At 39.2% G+C, this 22764-nt stretch overlaps 1 protein-coding gene across 1 annotated transcript in view; it reads right to left on the bottom strand.

Annotated features, from left to right (window-relative positions):
* Positions 1-22764, bottom strand: part of camkmt (calmodulin-lysine N-methyltransferase) — a 106728-nt gene that overhangs the window by 9493 nt on the left and 74471 nt on the right. The window contains exons 6-10 of the mRNA XM_085183598.1: positions 21478-21541; positions 17686-17752; positions 15006-15080; positions 4883-4946; positions 2707-2838 (exon numbers count right to left, since the gene is read on the bottom strand). Coding sequence (XP_085039724.1) covers positions 2707-2838; positions 4883-4946; positions 15006-15080; positions 17686-17752; positions 21478-21541 — 402 coding nt within the window. The remainder of the gene's footprint in view (positions 1-2706; positions 2839-4882; positions 4947-15005; positions 15081-17685; positions 17753-21477; positions 21542-22764) is intronic.

The following is a 22764-nucleotide window of genomic DNA, read 5'->3' as shown; positions in this document are numbered from 1 at the left end:
CAACACTTTTATTTTGTTCTTGAATCAAACATAGTGTAGTCAAGTGTCTACACAGAGAACATTTCAGTCCATCAGCTCACCTGTTTCTCAACCAGATATGCTTTCATTTTAATCAATTGAGTTGTCGCAAATACATAATATCAGCTTTCAATGCAAGCTATAACTACATAAAATCTATACTTTTATGCAATTCTGTAACTGTTAGGCTGCACATAACAAATAGACAGCCTTCAGGTCTGAAATGCTAAGGCAATGCAATACCCTTGTTCCTTCTAATGACCACTAATGATCAGTGATCAGGTATGAATTTCTGAGAAAATGACCCCACTTCTAGCCTAACTTATTAGCTCTGTGCACATTCAGTTTTTTGGTCTCAATCACCACTTTCAAGTCTTGATTGGTATATCATCATGCTCATTTTGTAAAGTATGGTTCCATTAATAGCTCGGTCACCGCAGAGTAGGAAAAAAAAGGACGGTAACCTCATTGTGACTAGGAAAAATCAGTGGTTCCTGGTAGGGCTGGGCCATATCATACCTTTCACGGTAATACCGGTATAATGTTGGGCAATGATAAGAAAATGAAATATCGCGATAGAATATGGGTAAAACGCGCATGCGCAGTGCCTTAGTTTTTATACGCACATGGCGGAAAAAGCATGGTGGCGACCAAGAATGAGAAGGGCGAAAGCAGTTCGTTGAATGAAACGATGAACCAGAATTGGTTTGTAAAAATGCTGCAACTTCAGTGGTGTGGAACTGGTTTAGCTTTCGTCCGTCAGATACACAACAAAGCACTATTTTTGGTAGCGCATGCTAGCGGGTCGTCGTTATTACCGTGTTGTTTGGAAAATACGGCACACTTAAAATCAATCCTTTGATTTTTCTGAAAATCGACAGTGCCCCTTATAATCCTGTGTGCCTTATGTATGAATTCTGGCTGTGTTTACTGACCTCGAAACGATTTTATGTGATACACGGTGCTCGAAAATCTGTCAAATGTTTTAGTACGACTTTGCTAAGCTACGAACCCGCACCGCTTGATGGATTGTCGGAGCATTACGGCTATTGTAGGCAGGAGCCTCGCGGAGTTATACGTACTGTGCTTCAACATAATATTACCGTATTGTGTGTGTATAACCTCTTTTTAAGTTTTGAGGATATTCTACATGGTTATACTGAGGATATGTCGGCCAATTTCCACTGGAAATGCCTTTTGGTTAAACTGTCAGCAAGGAATTTGCATTTGCACTGTTAAATTTTTACATAACTTTAATGCACATAAAAAACAGCTGCTTGTTTAAGTGAAAATACATTGATGGGGTTTTTTTTGCACTAATAAAGTTGAGGAGTTGTAAAGTATTTTGTCTAGTGTCAATTATATTGTCAGTTATATTGTTATCACTACTTTTCAAATGTATATCGTGATAAATATTTTTGGTCATATTGCACTGCTCTAGTTCCTGGTCATTGTGTGTGGGAGGCAGTGTTGGAGTGAAGCTTAATTTTTATTGCCAGTTGTTGCAGTGATCAAGTAGTCACCTCAGACAGATTGGTAAAGGTTAGCAAATAACTGCTGTCTAATTGATAAACACAGATGGATTGCTAACACCTGAATATCTGTTTTCACAGAATACAAGTAGTTATTCTGAATTTCAGTTTATTGTGATTTCTTCGATATGTAGACGGCAACAGATTTGTAATTTTCTCCAATTTGTCACAGCTAATCACAATTTGACCTCATTTGAAGCGATAGCAGACTGTCTCCATTTTATTGCCATTTCATTAGTCTTCTTGTGTTCTCTACTAGTTCGTTAAGTAGACTAGTTTGGGAAAACAAAAAGATACCAACAGCCAAAATGCTCAAACAAAAGCTATAGTGCAAAAGAATAGTGCTATGAATACCACTATTGCAGACAATACTGCTTCTGTGCTTGAGAATCATTGTATATAAATACAGGCCATTTACCATTTACCATCTCATACTATATCTTCAAATGCATTTTGATCCATTTTTATGTGATGCGATATGTTTTTTTATTGATTAGCATTCAAATATCTCAGTGAAGACAGAACAAAGATTTACCACAAAGCAAGAAAGCATGAGACAAGGCTAATCAAAAGGTATTGGCTGAAGCATTTGCTTATTACGCCAACCCTTTTAACAAAAGATCTTTTAGCATGCAGCTCCTGTACACAGGGCTCGAAGCAAATAATAAAATTCAATTCAATTCAATTTCATTTATATAGCGCCAAATCACAACAAATGTCGCCTCAAGGCGCTTCATAGATACAGAGAAAAGCCCAACAATCATATGACCCCCTATGAGCAAGCACTTTGGCGACAGTGGGAAGGAAAAACTCCCTTTTAACAGGAAGAAACCTCCGGCAGAACCAGGCTCAGGGAGGGGCGGCCATCTGCTGCGACCGGTTGGGGTGAGAGAAGGCAAACAAAGCAAAAACAAAACAAACAAACAAACAAACAAGAAAAAAACAAAAAACTTTCCACCTTAGTAAGTAACTACATCAAAGCAAAAGAATCAAGAGGTTTTTTTGTTTTTTGTTTTTTGTTTTTTTTTTAATAAACTATTTATAAACACACTGTTCTTCTGCCATATGTATGGACCACTATCTTTAGCAAAACAGTGATTAATTCTACTTCATGTTGAATAAATGTTGTTTTTCCTTTCTTGGACATGTTTCTTACCTTCAAGTGGACATCCCAGACCTGAGCATCATACTGCTGGTGTTGAGAGACGCAAAATCCAGCTTGCTGGGCCAGTTGACAGAAGAGTCTTAGAGTTTCCCCTCGCTGAGGAGCGAACACCAATGCCATGCCCTGAATAGAAAACAAGTTTTTCTAAAGTTGGACAGTGAATAAATTAAGAGTATATTTCTGGGGTACTTCACACGTACTATCACACCATTAGTTGTTGTTTAGCTTTCACAAAGGGAAAACAGAGGTAATTGCTAGTGTGTCTTTTTCATGGTACATTTTAGATGATAAACTAAACAAAAATGAAAGGCAAAGCTCTTCTAATCCAACAAACCCAGAAAATGTGAGCAGAAATGCAAAGGTGTGAATTTGTCTACTTGAGTATGTGATTGTGTGTCTGTGCGTGCGCATGCACAACAGACATCCTGCATATACTAAGAGGATTACCAACAGGTTCAAAGTTTCTTTGAAATCCTTCAGCTTTCAGTTTTATTTCATGTTGATCATGTTATTATTGTTTTAATTAAACAGCGCAAAGAGGGATGCTCACGCAATCACACACATACAGCAAATACTCCTAATGCACAATGTACAACGACACAACACAAGCTAAAGAACACAAAGGCAGCAAAAACAGCAGGATCAGTGAGTCCGACAGATGATTTTTCATCTTTATATCCAGTAGCATTTCTCCTGTCTCACAAAAAAAACAACAGAGCAAACGCAAACAAACAGACAAAATTCCTCCCAACACTAATCAGCTGATTAAGAGGATCCAGCCCACCGGATGGACCACCTTTGTCATAAACAACAAATTAGTGCCATTAGATGGGAGAATTAATTGCTTTGTTAATTGTTTAATCAGCTTAGCAAATTATTAAATATTTGGCAAAGCTTGTTGTGGCAGTGTCAGTCTGATGGTCGACACTCAAATCATATTAGCCCCCGAATTATCTCCATTGGATTAAAGAGAGAGACACATGAAGAGAGACTTAACACACAGATGTACAACAATGGCCAGATGTCACGTCTCTCATTTGACAGCATTCGGCTTTTGACCACAGCAACTTCCCCATTCAACCGCAACCAAGACGAGTGTTCAGGCTGCAAGTGTAATTGCTTATGCCACCGTCTAAAATGTCAGCTGAAGAAACGCGTGTCATTGCTGGAAACCAGTTGAATATAATGCTGACATTATAATCTCTCACTCTTTCTGAGGACCTCGGCTGTTTGCAAAAGAGGTACTAAAAAATCGTAATTTTGAAGGTTGACTAACCAAGAACTGCAAACGACACAGGTTAGTATTTACCCCTGGTCATAGCAATGAAGATGCTTTTTGAGGTATTTGCTATGAAGATTTCAGCACCAGATCCAGTAAAATGGGAGTGATTCTAATCTTATTCAAGACACTGAGATTAGCCATAAATCAGTCAAGTCTATTTCTTGTGCAAAAAGCAGTCAGCTCATGATAATTTAATATAGTTGTGTTTAAATTTAGTCATTATTTTTAACGATGAGTATGTGGATGGCCAGTTATAAATTCTTCAAGATGGGACTTTTTCCCCACTGCACCCACTTTTTCCTCCCTTCAGTCTCCATCTGTTCTTGGAGTCCATCTCCGCCATATCCTCATCATCCTCATCCCTCTCTCTCTCCCTCCTCATTCTTCCTTTTCTGTGTCCTCACCTGCTTCCTCTCCTCCCCATCTCCTTCCCTTTGGTGCCATTTTCACCTCTTTTTCATAAACAGATATTTCTCATAACAGTCTGGCCTCTGTACTTAAAACGCACCCCTCTTCCCTCAGATGAATAGAAATCTCAACCCTATCTCTTCCAGCCTTTTGCTTTTTTCCCCCCATTTGCTTTGGCTGTCACAGCGTGGGGTCTTATCGCGAGGCCAAAAGGGAAAAGTTGCCTCGGATTTATGATTAAGGGAAGGGAAGGGAAGAGAGAGACGGAGATCAGAGCGATCCATTCAAGTTGCTTATAATAAGCATTAAAGCATTACATGATATTAATCCTGTCAGACTGTTAATGTCTATAGGGTTTCGGGCAAAGCCTAATTATGACTGAGAAGAGTGGGAGGTGATTTAGAGAAAGGGGATAAGCAGAGATATATACAGTAGACACACAAAGGCAAACGCAAACACATGCACACGCACACTTACGCTGGGTTGCAGTAATCTCCTTATAGCATCAACCAGGCTGGCTCTGTACTGGTCCAGAAACAAACTAGGAGGGAGGGAGAAAGTGGGGTTAGAATGCATTCATACGATAGCGGTTCTAGATAAAGCAGCAGACTATTTATTTGCTTTTGTTTACAAATAAATACACCAAGAGGAAGAGGAGAAAAACAATTTGCATGAGTAAGATGCTCTTCCAGTTTCGGAGAGCATTCACCTCAGCACTGAGAGGAATGCAGAACATCAGAAAATCCAATGTGCACAGATGCTATCTCCTACAGTAAACATACGCAAGTGTATGAGCAGACATGCACACTTTTACTGAGATGCTAAAAAGCGGCGGTAAAGCACTTTGGATTGGTGGAATTAATACCCAGAGTGTGCTCTCTGAAGTTAATATGAAGATTTAACAACATAAACAACACACGAGAGAAACAATTAAAACAAATCATGTTCACAAATCCAAATTAACTGGCCTCTGTGAGCACTCACATACAGTAACTCGCACGTGTGCACGTAAGAAACAGTGCGTTCATTTTTGTGCGTATAGGTGAATTAGAGTATTCGTGCTCCATGTGTACAACTTTACGCACACTATATTTTACACCTGTTTTAAATAATTAAAGAACCGTGAAGCTCACTTACAGTGCTAATGCACTTAAGCTATAAGTATATGTTTATGCTGCACTGTGTTTATGTTTGTGCTTGTCCAACACGTAGCGCTTGTTTTACTCACTTTAGTGTAAGTTTTTCTGTCATCACACAAAAAAATGTGATCTAAATATAAGTAGCTGATAACATGACCGGTAAACAACAGGCCTCTATTGGAGTCACAAAACTACACTTGTCTTTAGAAAGAGGACATTTGTGTGAAGCAGAAAAAGAAAAGAAGCAGACTGAAACACAGATGAGAATGTTTTCTGTTAAATGCAGAATATCACATTAAAAAAAAAAAACCTTAATAAATTGTCAAATCCAGCATATTATAATTATTATTGATTTTTTGGAAATAAATATACCAAAAAAAACATTAAAATTTTTTTTTTTATAAAAACATTGAAAAAAATATATTTCACTATTAAATTGAGTCTCAACTCTTAATTTTACCATTTATGTATTTGGTTTTGTTTTATAGTAAGAATTAAGGCTCCACACTCCTTTTTTCATAATGGTCATTATTATTTTTATTATTAATGTTGGGGATTTATTTGTTTTCTATATTATAGCCCCAAGCCTTCAACCTCAAAAAAGGGAGCTAAAAAGAAACTAGAAAGAGGTGGGATTTTTTTTTTTTATTCCCCTGCTGTTGTCACAGTTCTGGGCCATTTTGACCCAGCGTTTTGAGTTTCTTAGGTTGTGGTTTATTTTTGCATAATGGATTGTTTTCTGATACTCTTGTGCTTTGTTGATTATTATTAGAATTCTATGTTTCTGTTTATTTTTGTTTTAGGGATTAGTTCTTTGATTGTGTCTCATGTTTAGTGTAGGTTCAGTTCTGTCTGCGTTCTCGTGAAATGGTTTCTTCTTTCCTGTTTTATTGTGAAAGTCCGTGTCTCATGTGAGTGTATTCAGTTTTGCCTCCCTTGTCTCGTCTCGTCAATTACTTCCAGCTGTGTTCCCCACCTGTGTGTAATCTCCCCATGTTCTTCTGTGTGTATTTAAGTTGTCTTCTTATGTTGTAGTCGCTGGTCCGCGTTTCATCCATGTGTTCTCCCTGCTGTCTACCGTCATATGCCTCTGCTCACCCTCCTTCATGTTCGTGTTTAGTAGTTTAGTTTTCCCAGTTCAGGTTATCTTAAGTTCTGTTTGCCATTTTCAACTTGTGTTTTGTCTTACAATAAACCTCCTTCGCACCTCCACGAGTGCCTGCAATTGGATCCTCCTTTATTTTTCTCCACACGGCTCATTCCACTCGCTGTGACAGCTGTTCTCTATTTTTTCCCCCTCAAAACAAAATGTGGTACATGACAGGAGATAACAAATAAATGTCAATTTAATTTTAATACCCAAGAACGTTTCTTTTTGAGAAGTGAAAAGTGACAGGTTTATGTCACTATATTCACAGTATTAGTGACAAATGAACCCTTCTAACTAAAAACTAATATACGTTATTATTTTGATTCAAGATGGTGCAACAGACACAATGAGGTGTTTGTATCACAGTGTTTGTGGTAATGCAGGAAGCATGTAAGCTTGTTTTCAGACTGAATATTTCAAATTCAGGCATATATAATTATGTATGTTATTTATGGCATTATTAGGTCAACAAAAAATGAAAGCTTGATAAATTTTATATTTTTGTTTTCAATGTAATTGTTAAAAACCTTACAGAAGAAAAAACTTGAATTAGTTTCAAGGTCTCCAAAAATCCTGACACACAAAAATACAGAAAATGGATTTGTGGTTGAAATGCACCAACTGAAAAATTAATAAAGAAGTGTATGAGGCTGCCTTTTCTGAAACCGCTAATCAAAAAGTGTTGAAGAAGACTGGAGCAGTTTTATCACTGCATTTACCGCCCTCCAACAAGAATCACAAAGATGGTTGGAGAACATTACTGAAGAAAAAGCTGTTTTAAAGGGCATTACATTGATTTAGATTGATTTTGTGGAGACTCACCTAACCTTGAAGTCTTCTACCTTAAAATTTAAAGACTGACATAATGGAAACCTGCTTTTTCAACCCCAAAAAGTGAGTAGGTACCCATGATTTAACCATGGAAACAGATTTATTTTGCCACAACTAAAGTAACACACAACACGAGCACACAGGCTTAAATCAGCTCCAGTCATTCAAAGGAAAGTAGCACCTGTCTATCTACTCACAAAGACAAATTTCAATCCATTATGCAATGGAGTAGTGCACTATGAGTGTGTGTGTCTATTATCACAGATGAGAGTGGAGTAATTTGACTAAAATGCAACAATACAGTGCAGATTTGACATAATCCTGCACATCCGTCCAACTGTCCAGTGGAGTGGCAATCTGGATTCAACCTTCCAATCACAGTCTCTGACCTTTCCTCATTCAAAATCCTCTGATCCCCACGAGGAATGAGAGGTGCATGTAACAGGATCTGCTCTCTCCATGTTTGCCGGTACATAAACAGATATGTTCTTGCTTTTTTTTTTTTTTTTTTTTTTTGGGGGGGGGGGGGGGGGGGGGGGGACTCAGCATTAAAACAAACATGTGAGCACATATATGTAAAGCTGCTTACTCTTCCAAGGCTACGGGGAGGTGTGAAGTTTATTTGACTTGAAAGGTGAGAGGTTTCAGTTTGGTTTATTTTGCCACAGATATCAGTTCACAGGAAAAGTGAGTGGCAAGGAAAACAAGGAAGTGAGCTTGTTGGGTGGAGGTAACGGCTGGGGCAGACGTGTAAACACACATGTACAGACACACGCTAAGGCCAGGGGAAGGACATAGTGTCATTCAGAGGGCAACAGTTTAAAAAAATGAGCAATAGTCAATACTGATGTCTGCAATTCAAGTAGAATATTGTGGCTTGAAAGCTAAACCACAAATAAGGCTGGACAAGTTACAAAGTCACAAAGTAAACCTTTAATGAGCCATTTACCAAGATCTATAAAGGAATTATGGAGCCATTAGTTTAAGATTATTACCTCAGGTATGGGGGTAACAATAACCCCCTTTGAAACTGATTACACCAAGCAACAGGCAGCAACCCCCTACAACTACTCAGGACCGGTGGTTGCCAGATGGTTGTTAACCCTCTCTCTTGAAGCCTTTTGAGTTTTTAAAATTCGGAAAATTTGGGCATTGCTTTTTTTAAAGTTTGACACATAACAATTTACAGTATTTATTTTTTTACGTTTTCTTGCTATTAAGTTTTTTTTAAAATATGATTTCACTAAATATGAGTCACCTCTACAGCAGGGTTTGCATTCCTGATTGAGGTACTTTACTCTGTATCTCTTTTTATATGGTGCTAGTAATGCATTAAAAATATTTTTTGAAGCAGTTTGGCTTCTGGGATGTTTAATATAGTGTTTACAATTTAAAACCACATTCTTTAATGCATTCTCTGTCTTTTCTTTTTAAGGTTTTGAGGTATTATTTTAGATTCACAAAATAAGTGCTCTTTCCCTTTAAGGTCACCTCTGATGAACTCAGACTGTCAGAGGCCTATTGTCTTGTGATGACCCCACCCACCCAGGACAGCCCAGCAAAATCAGTCAAAACAGACCAGAGGTCAAAGGGCGAACGGGTGTGTGAATCTGTTGCTACTAAATTTGTCTGCTTATACACATACGTGCACTGATGATGTCAAGGCCTCAATTGTGAGACTGTAAAAACAAATGACATCATTTACTAAGTCTATGTTCCCAAGGATTACGGTGCAATGGTATATATTTTTTATATGCATTATAAGAATATAAAAGACAGTATTATCATCCATCCATCCATTCTCTTCCACTTATCCTTATCAGGGTTGCAGGGGGGCTGGAGCCTATCCCAGCTGTCATAGGGCGAAGGGCGGGATACAACCTGGACAGGTCACCAGTCTATTGCAGAATCATCAGTTAACCTAGCCCCAATAATTGCATGTCTTTGGGAGGAAGCCGGGTTATCCACGCAAACACAGGAGAACATGCAGTGATGATTTATTTGAGTTTCACTTGATTAAATTCAATTGATTCATGTCAGATTATTTAGTCCCAGGCTATCCAGGAAATTTACTCTCACTACATTGCAGTCATGTGGGAAAACAAGACTAACCTACTTAAGACAGAAACAGCAACACAACGTCACAACAGTTTCTACTGAGTCTGCTTATCCAATTCAGTTTCACAATGGGGAGCCTATCCCAGCTGTCACATGGAGAAAGGTGTAGTACACAAAGAAACAGACAACCTTTCACGCTCACAATCACACCTATGGCCAATATAGAGATTTAACCTGGTGGATTTGGATCCAGGATAGTGCTAGCCACCACACCACCATGCCACCCGTGTACTGTTCAAATATCAGAAAACGCAAATTTAAAATTTTAAATAAATAATTCTATAAGTAAATTGCTGCCACAAAAGTAGTGCTAAACTAGATGTTGTTTTTTAAAATTAATCATAAATATTGAAATGAATGTTCTTTCTTCATCTATGAACATGTCGAAGCAACACTCACTTGTTTATTGATTCAACAACATTAATACCGCAAAAGACTCGCATTACATATTTCTGACCTTCGGCTCAGAGGGATATTACTAAAAGGCATCACACAGAGCTTTCAACAAAGATATATTTGTGTTTTGTGTGCGTGTGCCAGTAATGTGTCTCTAAACTAATGCAATCCAGCATAACAATGAGCAGTAAAGTGAAACACAAAAACAGGTGTGTATGGATACAGGACTGCAAATATGAATAAACAGAAGATGACAATTACATAGATACAGTGAAACCCAGAAGGATGCAGAAACTTGCACAAACTCGCTGTCACACACACACAAACAGGGCTTTATCTCACTCCCTACACATGGACAGCTTTTGGAGAAAGCAGACATGCCAACATCCCAGCCAAAGATTCTCTGCCACCCTCATGCCCACTGCAGGAATCCCTCTCTCTCTCCCTGCCAGACAAACACAAATGTGAGGAGGCACACAACACTATTTCTGCTATGCTGGGTCCTACTTCACTGAAACTTCCTTTCTCAGTGTAAATGGCTGAAAGTTTCCACATAAGACTTTCATATTTGACCAAAATTGTCTCATAAATACAGCGTGAACTGAAATTAACTGCTTGCTTCCTTCTTTAACCCATCTTCTATCTCATTGTACTGTATTAACTATAAACTCAACAAAGCCTCTCTTTTTTTGTTAAAACATTGAGTGAGTGACAGTTTGTTTTCTGACAAGCAAGTGTTCATAGTTACAGAACTGGGTGACTTTCTGTATAGCTAGATCATCTGCTGAAAAACTTCCCTCAAAACATTCAATAAACCTGAGAGTGACTTTCACTCTTAAGAAAGGAATACAAGTTATAATAAAATAAAAGACCGTCTTTTACCTTTGCAATTTTAATCATGTGCAGCATTCTAACACTTCCTTGAGCTGCTGACCTTTTATTCACAGTTAGGCACTCCCGTTTGCTCCTTCCAGTTGTATTCCTTATATTACTGGTCTTTAATTTTTTAACTTACCGGTACTACTTTCAAGGCCATGCATCATGAAAAGTTAATTATCCTTAAAATTCAGGTGCCCACAGCAGAAAATCACTTCTTTTTTGCAATTTTGCCATTTAGAGGTAAATGGCCATGAGTTCACTAATAAAATTGGGGGGGGTTTGGTGCCTAAGATGTTTATGAAGTAACCTCAATAACCTTAAAAGCTGTTCTGATTGGCTCTGGCTCTGATTTCACATCTAATAATACCAACACAGAATATAAACACCTATGATTTAAAAATTACATTTTCACTGTATGTCTTTCACTTAAACAGCTGAATTACTGAAAATAAGTGATAGATAAAATTAGTTTTTGTATTGTTAGGTAATCCATAAATAAATAGCAGAGGAGTTCCTGTTTTTCACTATTTACTGTAGAAATTTATAGACTCTGAATTAGCAAAAATACAATTTGTTTATTATATTTGTTTCTTAAAGTTAAACCCAAAGAGCTGTTCTGCTTGGTTTCTATATTTACTACTGCATTGTTTCTTTATTGTGTCTTCAACAGAGAAAAACTGCAATGTATTGTTGAAACTGGACTTCTTTCACTATAAAGACACAGTTTTTCACTTTACAGTGAAAAAAAAGAGGGACACAGTTTATATTATATCATGTATCTTATGTTAGTTTCACTGGTGTGCTCTGCTAAAGATCATATTAGGCTGTATTGAATATGGCTGACTATGTAAGAGGAGTGTGCCACTTCTGGTTTAGATGATAAAGTTTCTGAGTTCTAAGTGGCAACAAATTCATTAAGTGAAAGCATTTAAATAACATTTCTGAAGGCAGATAATCAGGATTTCCAAATAAGTTTCTTCCCTTTTCCTCTCCTCTCATCTCTCCTGTCTTCTCAGCAGTGGTCCCCCTGATATCAGCAGGAGTCATAATTAATGGAGTGGAAGTTGCATTGTTGTACCTTTTCGCAGGTGATCAACACAATGACGTTCCCGTTAATTGACCAGCCATCACTCTTCAGCCACCACCACTGCAATTATCACACAATCGCTCACTTGCATACACTTGAGAAAAGAGGACGCTACACAAAAACATCTTGCAGCACATGCGCGCACGTTTACAGACTCACAACTACAAGATAAATCTCTGCTGAGAGAAATGGCGAAAAGAACCTGTGATATCAAAACTTTACATGCAATTTACTCGGTTCTCATGTTGTATGCTTCTGTCCGTCATACACACACGTGCGTATACACTAGTTCACTGTAAAATATCCTCTATTAGCAGACAGCTCTCTTTCTCTCTCTGGGTGTTATACCTGGCTATTACTCATAATGACTGTGACATTAAAATAATGATAACGCTGTTTGCTAATGCTGCACTTAGCGCACATGCACGTACTTGTGCAGACAGATACACACAGACTATGCACAAGATGAAGTAGGCAAAGTGATTTTGCTTCAACCAACAGAATGTCCATCTTTTCAGAGTATGTTTGTATGTGAATGTGTGTAAGTCAATGTGCAGGAGTGGTGGACGGTAAATGCCATTTATCCACCTGCAAAGGTTTTATAACGCCAAAGGAAGTGCTGGTGTACTGCTCCACAAACAGGACAGTTTTCAGAGTTGTGTTGGAAACCCTAAACGCTTTCAGGGTGACTGAAGAGGATAATAAAACTGGAGCCTTAAAAAAACTTTAAGCCCTTTGTTACAGTTCTAAACCTGGACACTAGGGAGGCATGTCATTCAAAACACGCCATTATATTCAGACAGTGTCAAAATCTCAGAATAAATCTTGTGATGATCACGGGTTCACAGACATGGATGCATTCACACATATATAGAAGTAAAATGAGGACTACCTGAAAATACCGACAAAATCTATTTTATCTTTGTGTGGCTGAACAACATGAGAAAAGTTGGAAAAAGAAAATGGTAAATGGTAAAATGGCCTGCATTTGTATAGCGCTTTTCTAGTCCTTAAGGACCCCAAAGCGCTTTACACTACATTCAGTCATTCACCCATTCACACCCGCATTTACACACTGGCGATGGCAAGCTACATTGTAGCCACAGCTGCCCTGGGGCGCACTGACAGAGGCGAGGCTGCCGGACACAGGCGCAAAAACAAGAAAAGGACATCTTCTTCATTCAAGTGCTCTTTTTAAGGATAAGCACACCAACCCTCTGCATGTACTCCTTCACGACATCCATGAATTTTCACTGTAATCCTGCTCTTTTCTTTCTGCCTGGAAGCTCTATCTTTATCATCCTCTGTCTAATATAGCCACTATGCTTCGTCTGAACAAATTTACCTCCTTTTGTTTTTTTGTTAATGCTACTGTCTGCCAACCATACATCACAGCAGGTCTCATTACGTCACAAATCAAACCTGACAATCATCCCCACCCACTCTACCGTGCCTGCACTCTCTCCGTGTTACACCCGCCTCTCTCTCATTTACACACATATTCTCTCTTGTTTCCATTTGCTTTCATTCCTCTTCTCTTCAGAGCGTACCTCCATCTCTCCTCTTCCTTCTCCTTATTCTCATTACAGATCACAATGTTGTCTGCAAACACCGTAGTCCATAACAAGAATAGGACATAATATATGGAATAAATATATGGAATATATATATATATATAATTTATATTTATTTATATATATATATATATATATATATATATATATATATATATATATATATATATATATACTGCACATTTTAGTTTACTTTTCTGGTGTATGCTGTGCATTCTGCACTCTGGGTTTGCATTGCCCCTATCAGACATAAGCTGAAATGTCAAACAGACAGTATTCTGAATGTTCATAATCACAGGATAGTATCATCAGCCTATGTCAGCAGTGCCCCGCCCCTTCTAAACAGCCCGCTGTATTTTCTTCTCTGGGCATCTTTTGGCTTCTCTGAATTTTATTTAGGACAAATTCTCTGTCAATTTTATAATCACCTTCCAACCTTTCTGGTTGAAAATTTTCTGGAACAACAAAGTTCAAAAGTCCTAAAGTTTCATCTTGAGGATTCATTTAACCACTAAAAGACGTTGGGTTGGCACTGCGACAGGTACAGCATGTTATCTCCTGACAGATTCTACGTCATTGCCAACATTCATTAAGTAGCGAAGTGTTTTAGTGGAAAGTTTCACAGCGACTCAAAGAAGCCTTGATACTCCAAATGACAGTTAGCTATTTTTTTTATTCTTCTTTATGTATGAACTGGTACACACAATGCTTTTCTACTCTGTTTGAGCACTCAGAGCACCGTCTTACTCATTCACCCATCCTCACACACATTAATTCAAACACTTGATTTTCTAGGCCACAATACTTTTAGCAAAAATTCACATATTCACACATACCAGTGGATGCGTTGGAGGCAAATCGGGTTGAAATTTTTGACAACCTGAAAACAGAACCCTGCGGTCCAGTTTCCTCTAAGAACACCTGCATCTTACTGGGTTATTATGGAACACCAGTTTGAAGCAGAAAAAAAAAGACGTAGTTCCCGATTTGTCTGAAGATTTCAGTGACCGATGGGCTAATTGTTATGTTTATGTTGCTCTATCTCTCCATTTCCATCTCCATTTCTGCTCCTCCCTCCATCCACCCTCAACTCTTTCTCTATCTTACCGAGTCTCCTTCCTTGTCAAGATGCAATTATTTGCAATTTGCCTAAGTCATCCATTTGCTGGGACACCAAGCAGAAAACGAGGCAATTTGGTGTAAAATGGAGGCAGGCGGGTGTCTGAGCATATGCATGTATGTGTGAATGTGAGTGTGTGGACAAGGCAGGGGAAGGTCCAGGCGCTGGTGGGGGGCCATGTAAAGACTGTCACACAGAAGTGAAAATTAATGTCATGAACGCACACACAGATCGTGTATATGTACTGGCTGTGTGTGTGTGTGTGTGTGTGCGTGTGTGTGTGTGTGTGTGTGTGTGTGAACCTACCAGTCTGCACACATGATGAAATCAAAGTGACCCTCCAGTGCAGAAATATCCCTCTCACAGTCCCACCTTACTACCCTGTAGCACACACATAAAAGAGAGACTAAAGTTGAGTATCTGAGGGGAAGGTGACAGAAGACAACCAGTACTGATAAAACACTACACCAAGCAAAAGCCTCTTTTTTTCCCTTTTTCTTCCCTCACTGCTCCCTTCAGAGCTTCTTGCTCTCTGACAGGTCTCTTACTGACCCCCACTGTTTTTCTGCTTCAGAGGAGACCTGGAGAAAGCATCAGGAAGGGAAGACATGTCACCTGTGAGGTAAAGAGAGGTGGCTTCTGACATGACACTTGACATTTATACCATGTGAACACACACATGCACCCTTAAAGGCCACCTCCATAGAGGTTTCCAGTCAACATCCGCACTCTCCTCTTTCTTGCTCGATAGATACGATGACTGACAAAGTGCAGTGACACCAAATGGTTTTCACCTTACACAACGTATGCTACTCAACCCTATTCACACTAGAAAAAAACACTATACATTTAAAGATACATACGGTAGGATGAGCTGTTGTTTGAAACGGGGAGAGCTTATATCCCCATGGCTCTATGCAGTATGTAGTAATTTAATGTATTCATCTGCAGGTTCTCCTCAAAAAGTAATCATCACAGTTCGAAACTAGAACAATAGTACCTTAAGTGCTATACTATTGAGGGTTACTAATAAAAAGGTGTCAGCTTCTAACCTGGAATAAAATGTCAGTAATTTCCATCCACAATTCTTGTGACGTCTTTAGCTAAAATCACTCCCTGTAGTCAGTGTTCTGATGGTCAAGCCAGGAAGGTCATCCTGTTTCTTTGTGAACTTTGGTTTGTTGGTATTCAGGAATTGTGGCACCACAATCACCTGTCATTAATTATGTTTTCTTCTTGATTTAGCTGGACTCATACATCTGCAAGGGATTAGGATAGATATTTCACTCAGGGACAACACTGATAATTGCTTATCTAGTCCCAATTTGTATGTACTTTCTTAAATGAATTTTTGGTATTAATGAGGAACCTTGTCCAGTACTTTACATATTAATGTTGCCATACACATTAAACATGTTCTCAAATCAAATTTCAAGTGTAATGCCCCCCACTCCAGCCACTTCTGATATTTTGAAGAATTTGGACTAAAACTTCTCTAGGCTCCAGCTCAGTTTCAAGGCAAAACCAGTAGATGATGCCATTGGTTGATAGTGCCAGATATTAACGTATATCTGTGTGTCTATGGCACTGATAGATTTTAATAATATTAATAATGGATCGCCTTTATATAGCGCTTTTCAGGGCCCTCAAAGCGCTGTACAATTCCACTATTCATTCACTCTCACATTCACACACTGGTGGAGGCAAGCTACAGTTGTAGCCACAGCTGCCCTGGTGCAGACTGACAGAGGCGAGGCTGCCATATCGCGCCGTAGGTCCCGCTGGCCATCACCAGTAGGCGGTAGGTGAAGTGTCTTGCCCAAGGACACAACGGCCGAGACTGTCCGAGCCGGGGCTCGAACCGGCAACCTTCTGGTTACAAGACGAACTGCCAACTCTTTGAGCCACGATCGCCTTAACATAAATATCACGTTTTTCATGTTTTAATAGAGTCAAATTCTTGCTGTTTATGTAGGTTGAGGGTTCTGTGGTCTCTGGTTTGCCAGGTTTCCAGCCTCAGTCATCAGGCTGTGGTATCTGACTCTGCATTTCAATAATTACTTTCTCAATTACTGGCCACTGCTGTTAACCTCACTGCATTGTTGTTTAAGTTTTTGTTGTCGGTTACCAGAGTTCAATATGGCATTTCCTTCATGCTCCAGTTTGCCTTTGAGATTGTATAAAGACTGTGCTGATACTGTGTACCGTTAGAGGAACTCCGTTTTTCTCTCCATCTCTTCTTCCACACCATTTTCCCTTCCTCTTATTCACACTGTCAGGCAGATTGGGGGATTATTAATTAGGCATTATTAACACTCAGTAAACAAGACATTAGGCCCCGCTAGAAACACAATCTCAAATCACAGCAGGCGGTCCCAACACACGCGCACACATATGCGTGGATGTGCGCACACCATCACACGACATGCCCCTCCCCATCCATCCCCTTGTACAATCGCATCGTGCCCTTCGCCCTCTCTTGCAGCGCAGAGATGACAGCAGGCATAATCTGAAAAGAAAACAATCAAAGTAATGTAGCCTAATTATACGTTTACTTTTTCACTCCATCTTCCACTCATGTAAATATGCGCAGAAACGCGAGACAGCGAAAGAGAGAGAAGAGGTAGGGGACCAAAATCGTCAGTCAATGGAAAAAAGCCTTTTTAAGGCAGGGACAACAATTAACTACGTTTTAGCCCGTCCTTGCATATGAGGTGTGAGTCTGTGTGTGCGCGCGTGTGCAATGGAAAGTTATCTCATTGGTTTCCGGATGAGAAACCCCTATCAAAGAGGGTCTTTTTCTTTGATGATCCCACAAGCGTATGCATATACATATTTTGCACTTAAAGAACGGCTATTACAGTATGTAACTAACCATTTCATATAAACATTTTTTTAAGTGGCATATTTATTGAAGATAAAATTCTGAGATTCACACAATAAAATGGCATTAAAGTGCCAAGGCAAGTAAAAAAAAAGGTCTTACCTGGAAGATACATATGTTGAGCCAAACTTTCCAGCTTGCCTGTTTTTCTCAACCAGCCCTCGAACATCTGGCGTGCCACAGTCAAGGATTGATGAAGCATACAGGATTCAATCTCTGGACATACAATTCAATAAAAAAATAAAAGAAATAAAAGAAAGATGCTAAGAGTAGATCAGAGAGAAAGAAAAAAGTCAAAGGGTGTGTGCTAAATCACTGCAATTAGGACATAAATACATATTGAAACATGAGCAGAACTGAAATATTTGTATCCATGAAATTAATTGTTCAAGATAGTGTACAGTGCAGTTTTTTGATAGAATTTTCTTGTGTAAAAACTTCTGTTGGATTTTATTTAATACTATTATCAGAATATATTTTTTTAGAAATAAAAGTTTCAAGTCACACTTCAATTCTATGTATTTTGCTTCCAAGGAGCCAAACCTTGTAGTTTTGTGGTGGTCTTGAATAGTAGTTCTCCAGGTTTTCTGAAGGTCCTTTATTTGTGTGTGTGACTTTGATTGTTAAGCCATTTTAACACTGACCTATGTATCATTCAAGCAAAAAAGGCACCTAACTCAAAGCATGTTGTGCCTACACATAATAGATAACTTAGCATAGAACCAACTTTAAGTTGTATCTTTAGGCTTGTCATTGGCTGGACAGAGTGGAAAAAATGCAGCAAACATACAAAGAAGAGCTTTGAATGTCCTACAAGAGACCTGGAGAACTTTTCCTAAAGACCAAAGAAATTAGAAAAGAGATTTTCTAAGAAAGTTGGAGGTGTGTTGAAGAATAAAAGTTGTCATACCAAATACTGACTTTTAAGTTCATTAGAACTTTATAAACTCTTAAACTTTTAAATGCAAACGTGGGAAGTCTGTTAAAAATGCAAAATTCAAAGATTTAAACTACTGGTGACGATCCACTTAAAGATATTAAGGTTTTTGGAACTGTACAAAGCCAAAAGCCAAAGAGGTGCATCAGGAATGATAAACTCTAAGACCCTTTTTAGGTAAAACCACATATGGTAGGCATCTACATGGAGAAAGCTTCAGTGAGCAGAGATCATCTCCAGGGAAAGAGAGCCAGTCTACGGAAGCAGATCACAGCAGCCTCTAGCTGGATCAATGGGAAGGCTTTTAACCACAGATACAAAACTCACACTGTCCCTCTCATATGCATGCACACACACACGCACCAAGACACACAAAGGCTGGGTGATTGATGTCAAGTTGTCTATTAATACACTGGCTTGTGGAGTTGCAAAGCAATTCAATTAGGATTTCCTTGTCTTTACAGCCTGCAAAGACTTGAGACAAATCCAATCGACAAAGACAGAGAGCACCGAGCGAGGAAGAGAGAGAAAGACAGAGAGAGAGAGCAGGGATGGATGAGAAGCTGATGCACGGATTGATAGCTGGAGAGTCAATTCAAAATCAAAGACCCCTCCTGGACACAGATTCACAATAATATGTAGGTTAGCATGAACACGAAACACACATACTGGACACCTGTGCATGAGTGTGCTATGCATAGGGATGAAAGGGCAAAGAGCAGAGCAGCTTACAGTAATCTCATCACCAGCACACCACAAGAGGAGAGGTCAGCACACACACACACGCCAGTTGAAAGCACACACACACACACACACACACACACACACACACACACAAAAAGGAAAAAGTTGAAGAGAGAGATTTGAGTATTATTGAACATTAAAGTGGAAGAATATTTGCTCCCATCACTAGAAGCAGACAAGCAGCAGCCAATGACATGCATCAATCATTCTTAATGGAACATTTCCATTGATTTTCAGCATGAGTATTCAAGGTCAGAGCAACAGAGGCTCTCCACTCTATAGTCGGTGTGTATTTGTGTATCTTTCTGCACTATAAATGAGGTCAACAACTGCTAAAAAAAACGGAAAATCTATTCTCAAGATATATCTAAATGTCATCAGTTCACATTTCGTTCTTGCATATCTTCTCATCTATTTCACTGTATAAAACTGAACCCTATCACAATTCCTTATCGTTTTCTATTCTAACACTGGCGGCACAATAATGCCATGCGAGATAAACAGTAGCCATTAACACAAGGCTAAGACCAACAGCTTCCTTTACAAGAGGAAATACCACACAGTGCCTGCGGTATGTGAATGGGCCAATTTGGCTGAGCCCAGAACAAATTATGTATTTTTCTCAACCCCCCTTTCTCTTTCAGTGTATGTTCGATCCATTCTCGGTATGATTTCACTTACAATTCTCTCTATGTGTTTGTTCTGTGAAACAAAGCTGCCGGTCAATGGTGCATTGTTTGTGTGCCCAAGTGTGTGTATGTGTGTGTGTGCGTGTGCTTTACAGGCTCCAAAATGTTATTGTTTGGTCTTATTGTGATCACTAACGGAGCATTGTAGCTGGCTGGGACAGAGATATTGTAAGCAGAGCTAAATATGGCCATATCGGTCAATGGGGAAGAAATGTGTATTTATATTTCCTGCATTTGTGAAACAACTGCAGCGAGTCAGAGCTTCTTTTTGTCTGTGTAGTTGCTCGGCGAATAAAGCAAGATCTGAGAGGATGGGAGAAAAATGACAGGAATGATGAAAGGAGATGGAAGAAAAGAGGCAAAACAAGGGCTACAAAGGAGATTAGACAGGGAGAAGTGTAAATATAGAGTAGAAAAGAAGAGCAAGACGGTTTGCAAACTGACAGAGTTGATCAATAACCCACTCAGTGAACAAATGTTGCCAAAAAACTCACCTAAAGATTTGTCCTAAAAACTTAATTATAGGCCTAAATCTTAAGCACACACACACAGGCACGCACACAAAAAAACATTTTTAACAAACCTTGATTGTTCTTGCTTCTAAAATGCTCATCAAGCCCTAACCCTAGCCTTAGCATTAGATGAAGTCTTAAACAAATTCTGACAGGATGGCAATTACTGTGCTCTTAACTTGGTATTGTAGGCAGTTAGGATTGGTAGATGCCATTTTGAGCAGTAGTGCTGGGTATTTGTCACTGTGGGTGCCCCATCTGCTGCGTTTGCCTAAAGATAAAAGAGGTAGATGGCTATTCTTCCACACTACAATCCAATCTTTGATTTCAAGGCTGGAACACGAAGGATACGACACGCTCGCTCGAAAAAGTCACTTGGTAGCTATAGCAGTGCCAGTGAAAAAGTCTTGATCACACAGCATGGAAGAAAATAAAATACTAGAATATTTCATTAGCATTAATGATAGCTTAGATTGCAGCATGCTAATTAGAATGTTTTCAGCTTTTAATTGTCAGTAACAACTGGTGCAGTGGTTTAAGCAGAAACTTTGTGATTAGGATATCTGTATTTAATTGACTGCAGTTATGTAATTGGCGTATATATACACGTAGCTGCTCGTTTAGTAGGTGCACGAATCATTGCGGAAGCTGTTTTAGGATTGTTGACTATACTGCCTTAAACACAGAAGCATTTCTGTTTTGCTTACAGAATTTTTCAATCTGTGGATTTGTTTTTTTAATTACACAATTGTCAAATTGTCCTAGAATTGATGCTTTAAATATATCAAAGTCTCCCATATCATGTAATCTACAGCATATCATGTAGATTTATCACATTACTTCAATAAATGGGAATGGAAAGGGAATCTGTGTACTTAAAACCCCATCAGGAAAATAAAAAAAGAATTCACAGAAGTATGATTGCAGATAAATAAATATGAGGTAGAGGAACGAGGCCGAGATGAAGAGATAGACGTTAAGAGAAGGCGAGGGGAGGACGATGTAAGGATACTCTGAATGGACTTCTCATTCCCATCTGATAGCAGGACTTCCGTCACGTCAGCACAAATGGCAACCTGAGAAACAGAGAGATAGGGAAGAGACAGAGAAATGAAACAACATGGAACAAAAGAACAAAACCAAAAGCACTCTTAGATGTCGCAAACATCTGAACACACAGACACACAATAATGACATAACCATATCTACAAAGCTTCACTCTTGCAGCCCAGCCCTCCCCGCCCTTTCTCTCCATTGCTCCCTCTCCTCGCTGCCATTTCGCTCTCTATCTTCACCCCATTTTTATGTCTGCATTATTTTAATCATTCAATCAAATCAGTCAATACTTTTATCATTGTGGCTAGCGGTGGGGGCTGCTATCTTGCTATCACTCTGTTCAGTAATTGCATTGTGACAGGGGATGATGGCAAGCGCAGAGCCTTTTCATTTGACGCTGGGTGTTTATCAGGCCGAGCCATCACTCCGTTTGCCGCTGTCACTCTGCACTCGGCTCGCCAGGCCTGCCTGATGCCCTTCATATAACTTTGCAGTGTAGACTGCGAGAGGCGAAGAGAAAAGAGATGGAGGGAGACGAGAGAATGAAAAGAAAGCTTTTGCGCTGCGTCGCGTCGCGTGTCTCTGCGTGAGGGAGATATAGATAGAGAGGTGTGTGCTTTACTATAACCTCATCTTTCACATTTTCTTTTCATTGCAGATGCTTTTTTTTTTATATCGGTGGGTGTGTGTCAGGCTGTCTATTTCTGTTAAGGAGTGTGTATGTGCATATACACACAGGTGAGTGTAAGTGCAAGTAGTTATTGTGGTGGTATACATATAAATCCTAAGATTGAAATGGCAAAAAGAAGCTGTATGATGTAGTAGACCAAAGATTTTCTGAAACAGAACACACGACACATGTTGACCCTGAAGGTTGTGTGAGAGGGTCACAGCGTGCTGTGTGTCCCACCATCTGCTCAGACAGAGGATGGCACCTCAGGCTCAACTAGTGCATTGAACTGAAAGACAGAACCCAACCTGACAGTCCATGAGCAGCATCCTGCCACCCGCTGTCACCACCGTACCATACATGAACGGTATGTACTGCTTTTGGAGGAATATATTCTGCCTTCCAGTGTGTTGAACATGTGAAGTGAAGGTATCCTGTAGCATAATAACAAGAATCTTCATCTAAACAAAGGCTGTTACCCACCAATTAACCTGACATCCAGTCAAAAATCTTGCACATTTTAACAGTAAAAAAAATAAGTTTACTTTGTTTTATGTACTAAGTGAAGTGCAT

Source organism: Neolamprologus multifasciatus, chromosome 13 (assembly GCF_963576455.1).
Source record: "Neolamprologus multifasciatus chromosome 13, fNeoMul1.2, whole genome shotgun sequence".
NCBI classification, from domain to species: domain Eukaryota; kingdom Metazoa; phylum Chordata; class Actinopteri; order Cichliformes; family Cichlidae; genus Neolamprologus; species Neolamprologus multifasciatus.
Note: the sequence above shows the minus strand (reverse complement) of the source record. Positions and strands in the feature narration are given on the sequence as shown.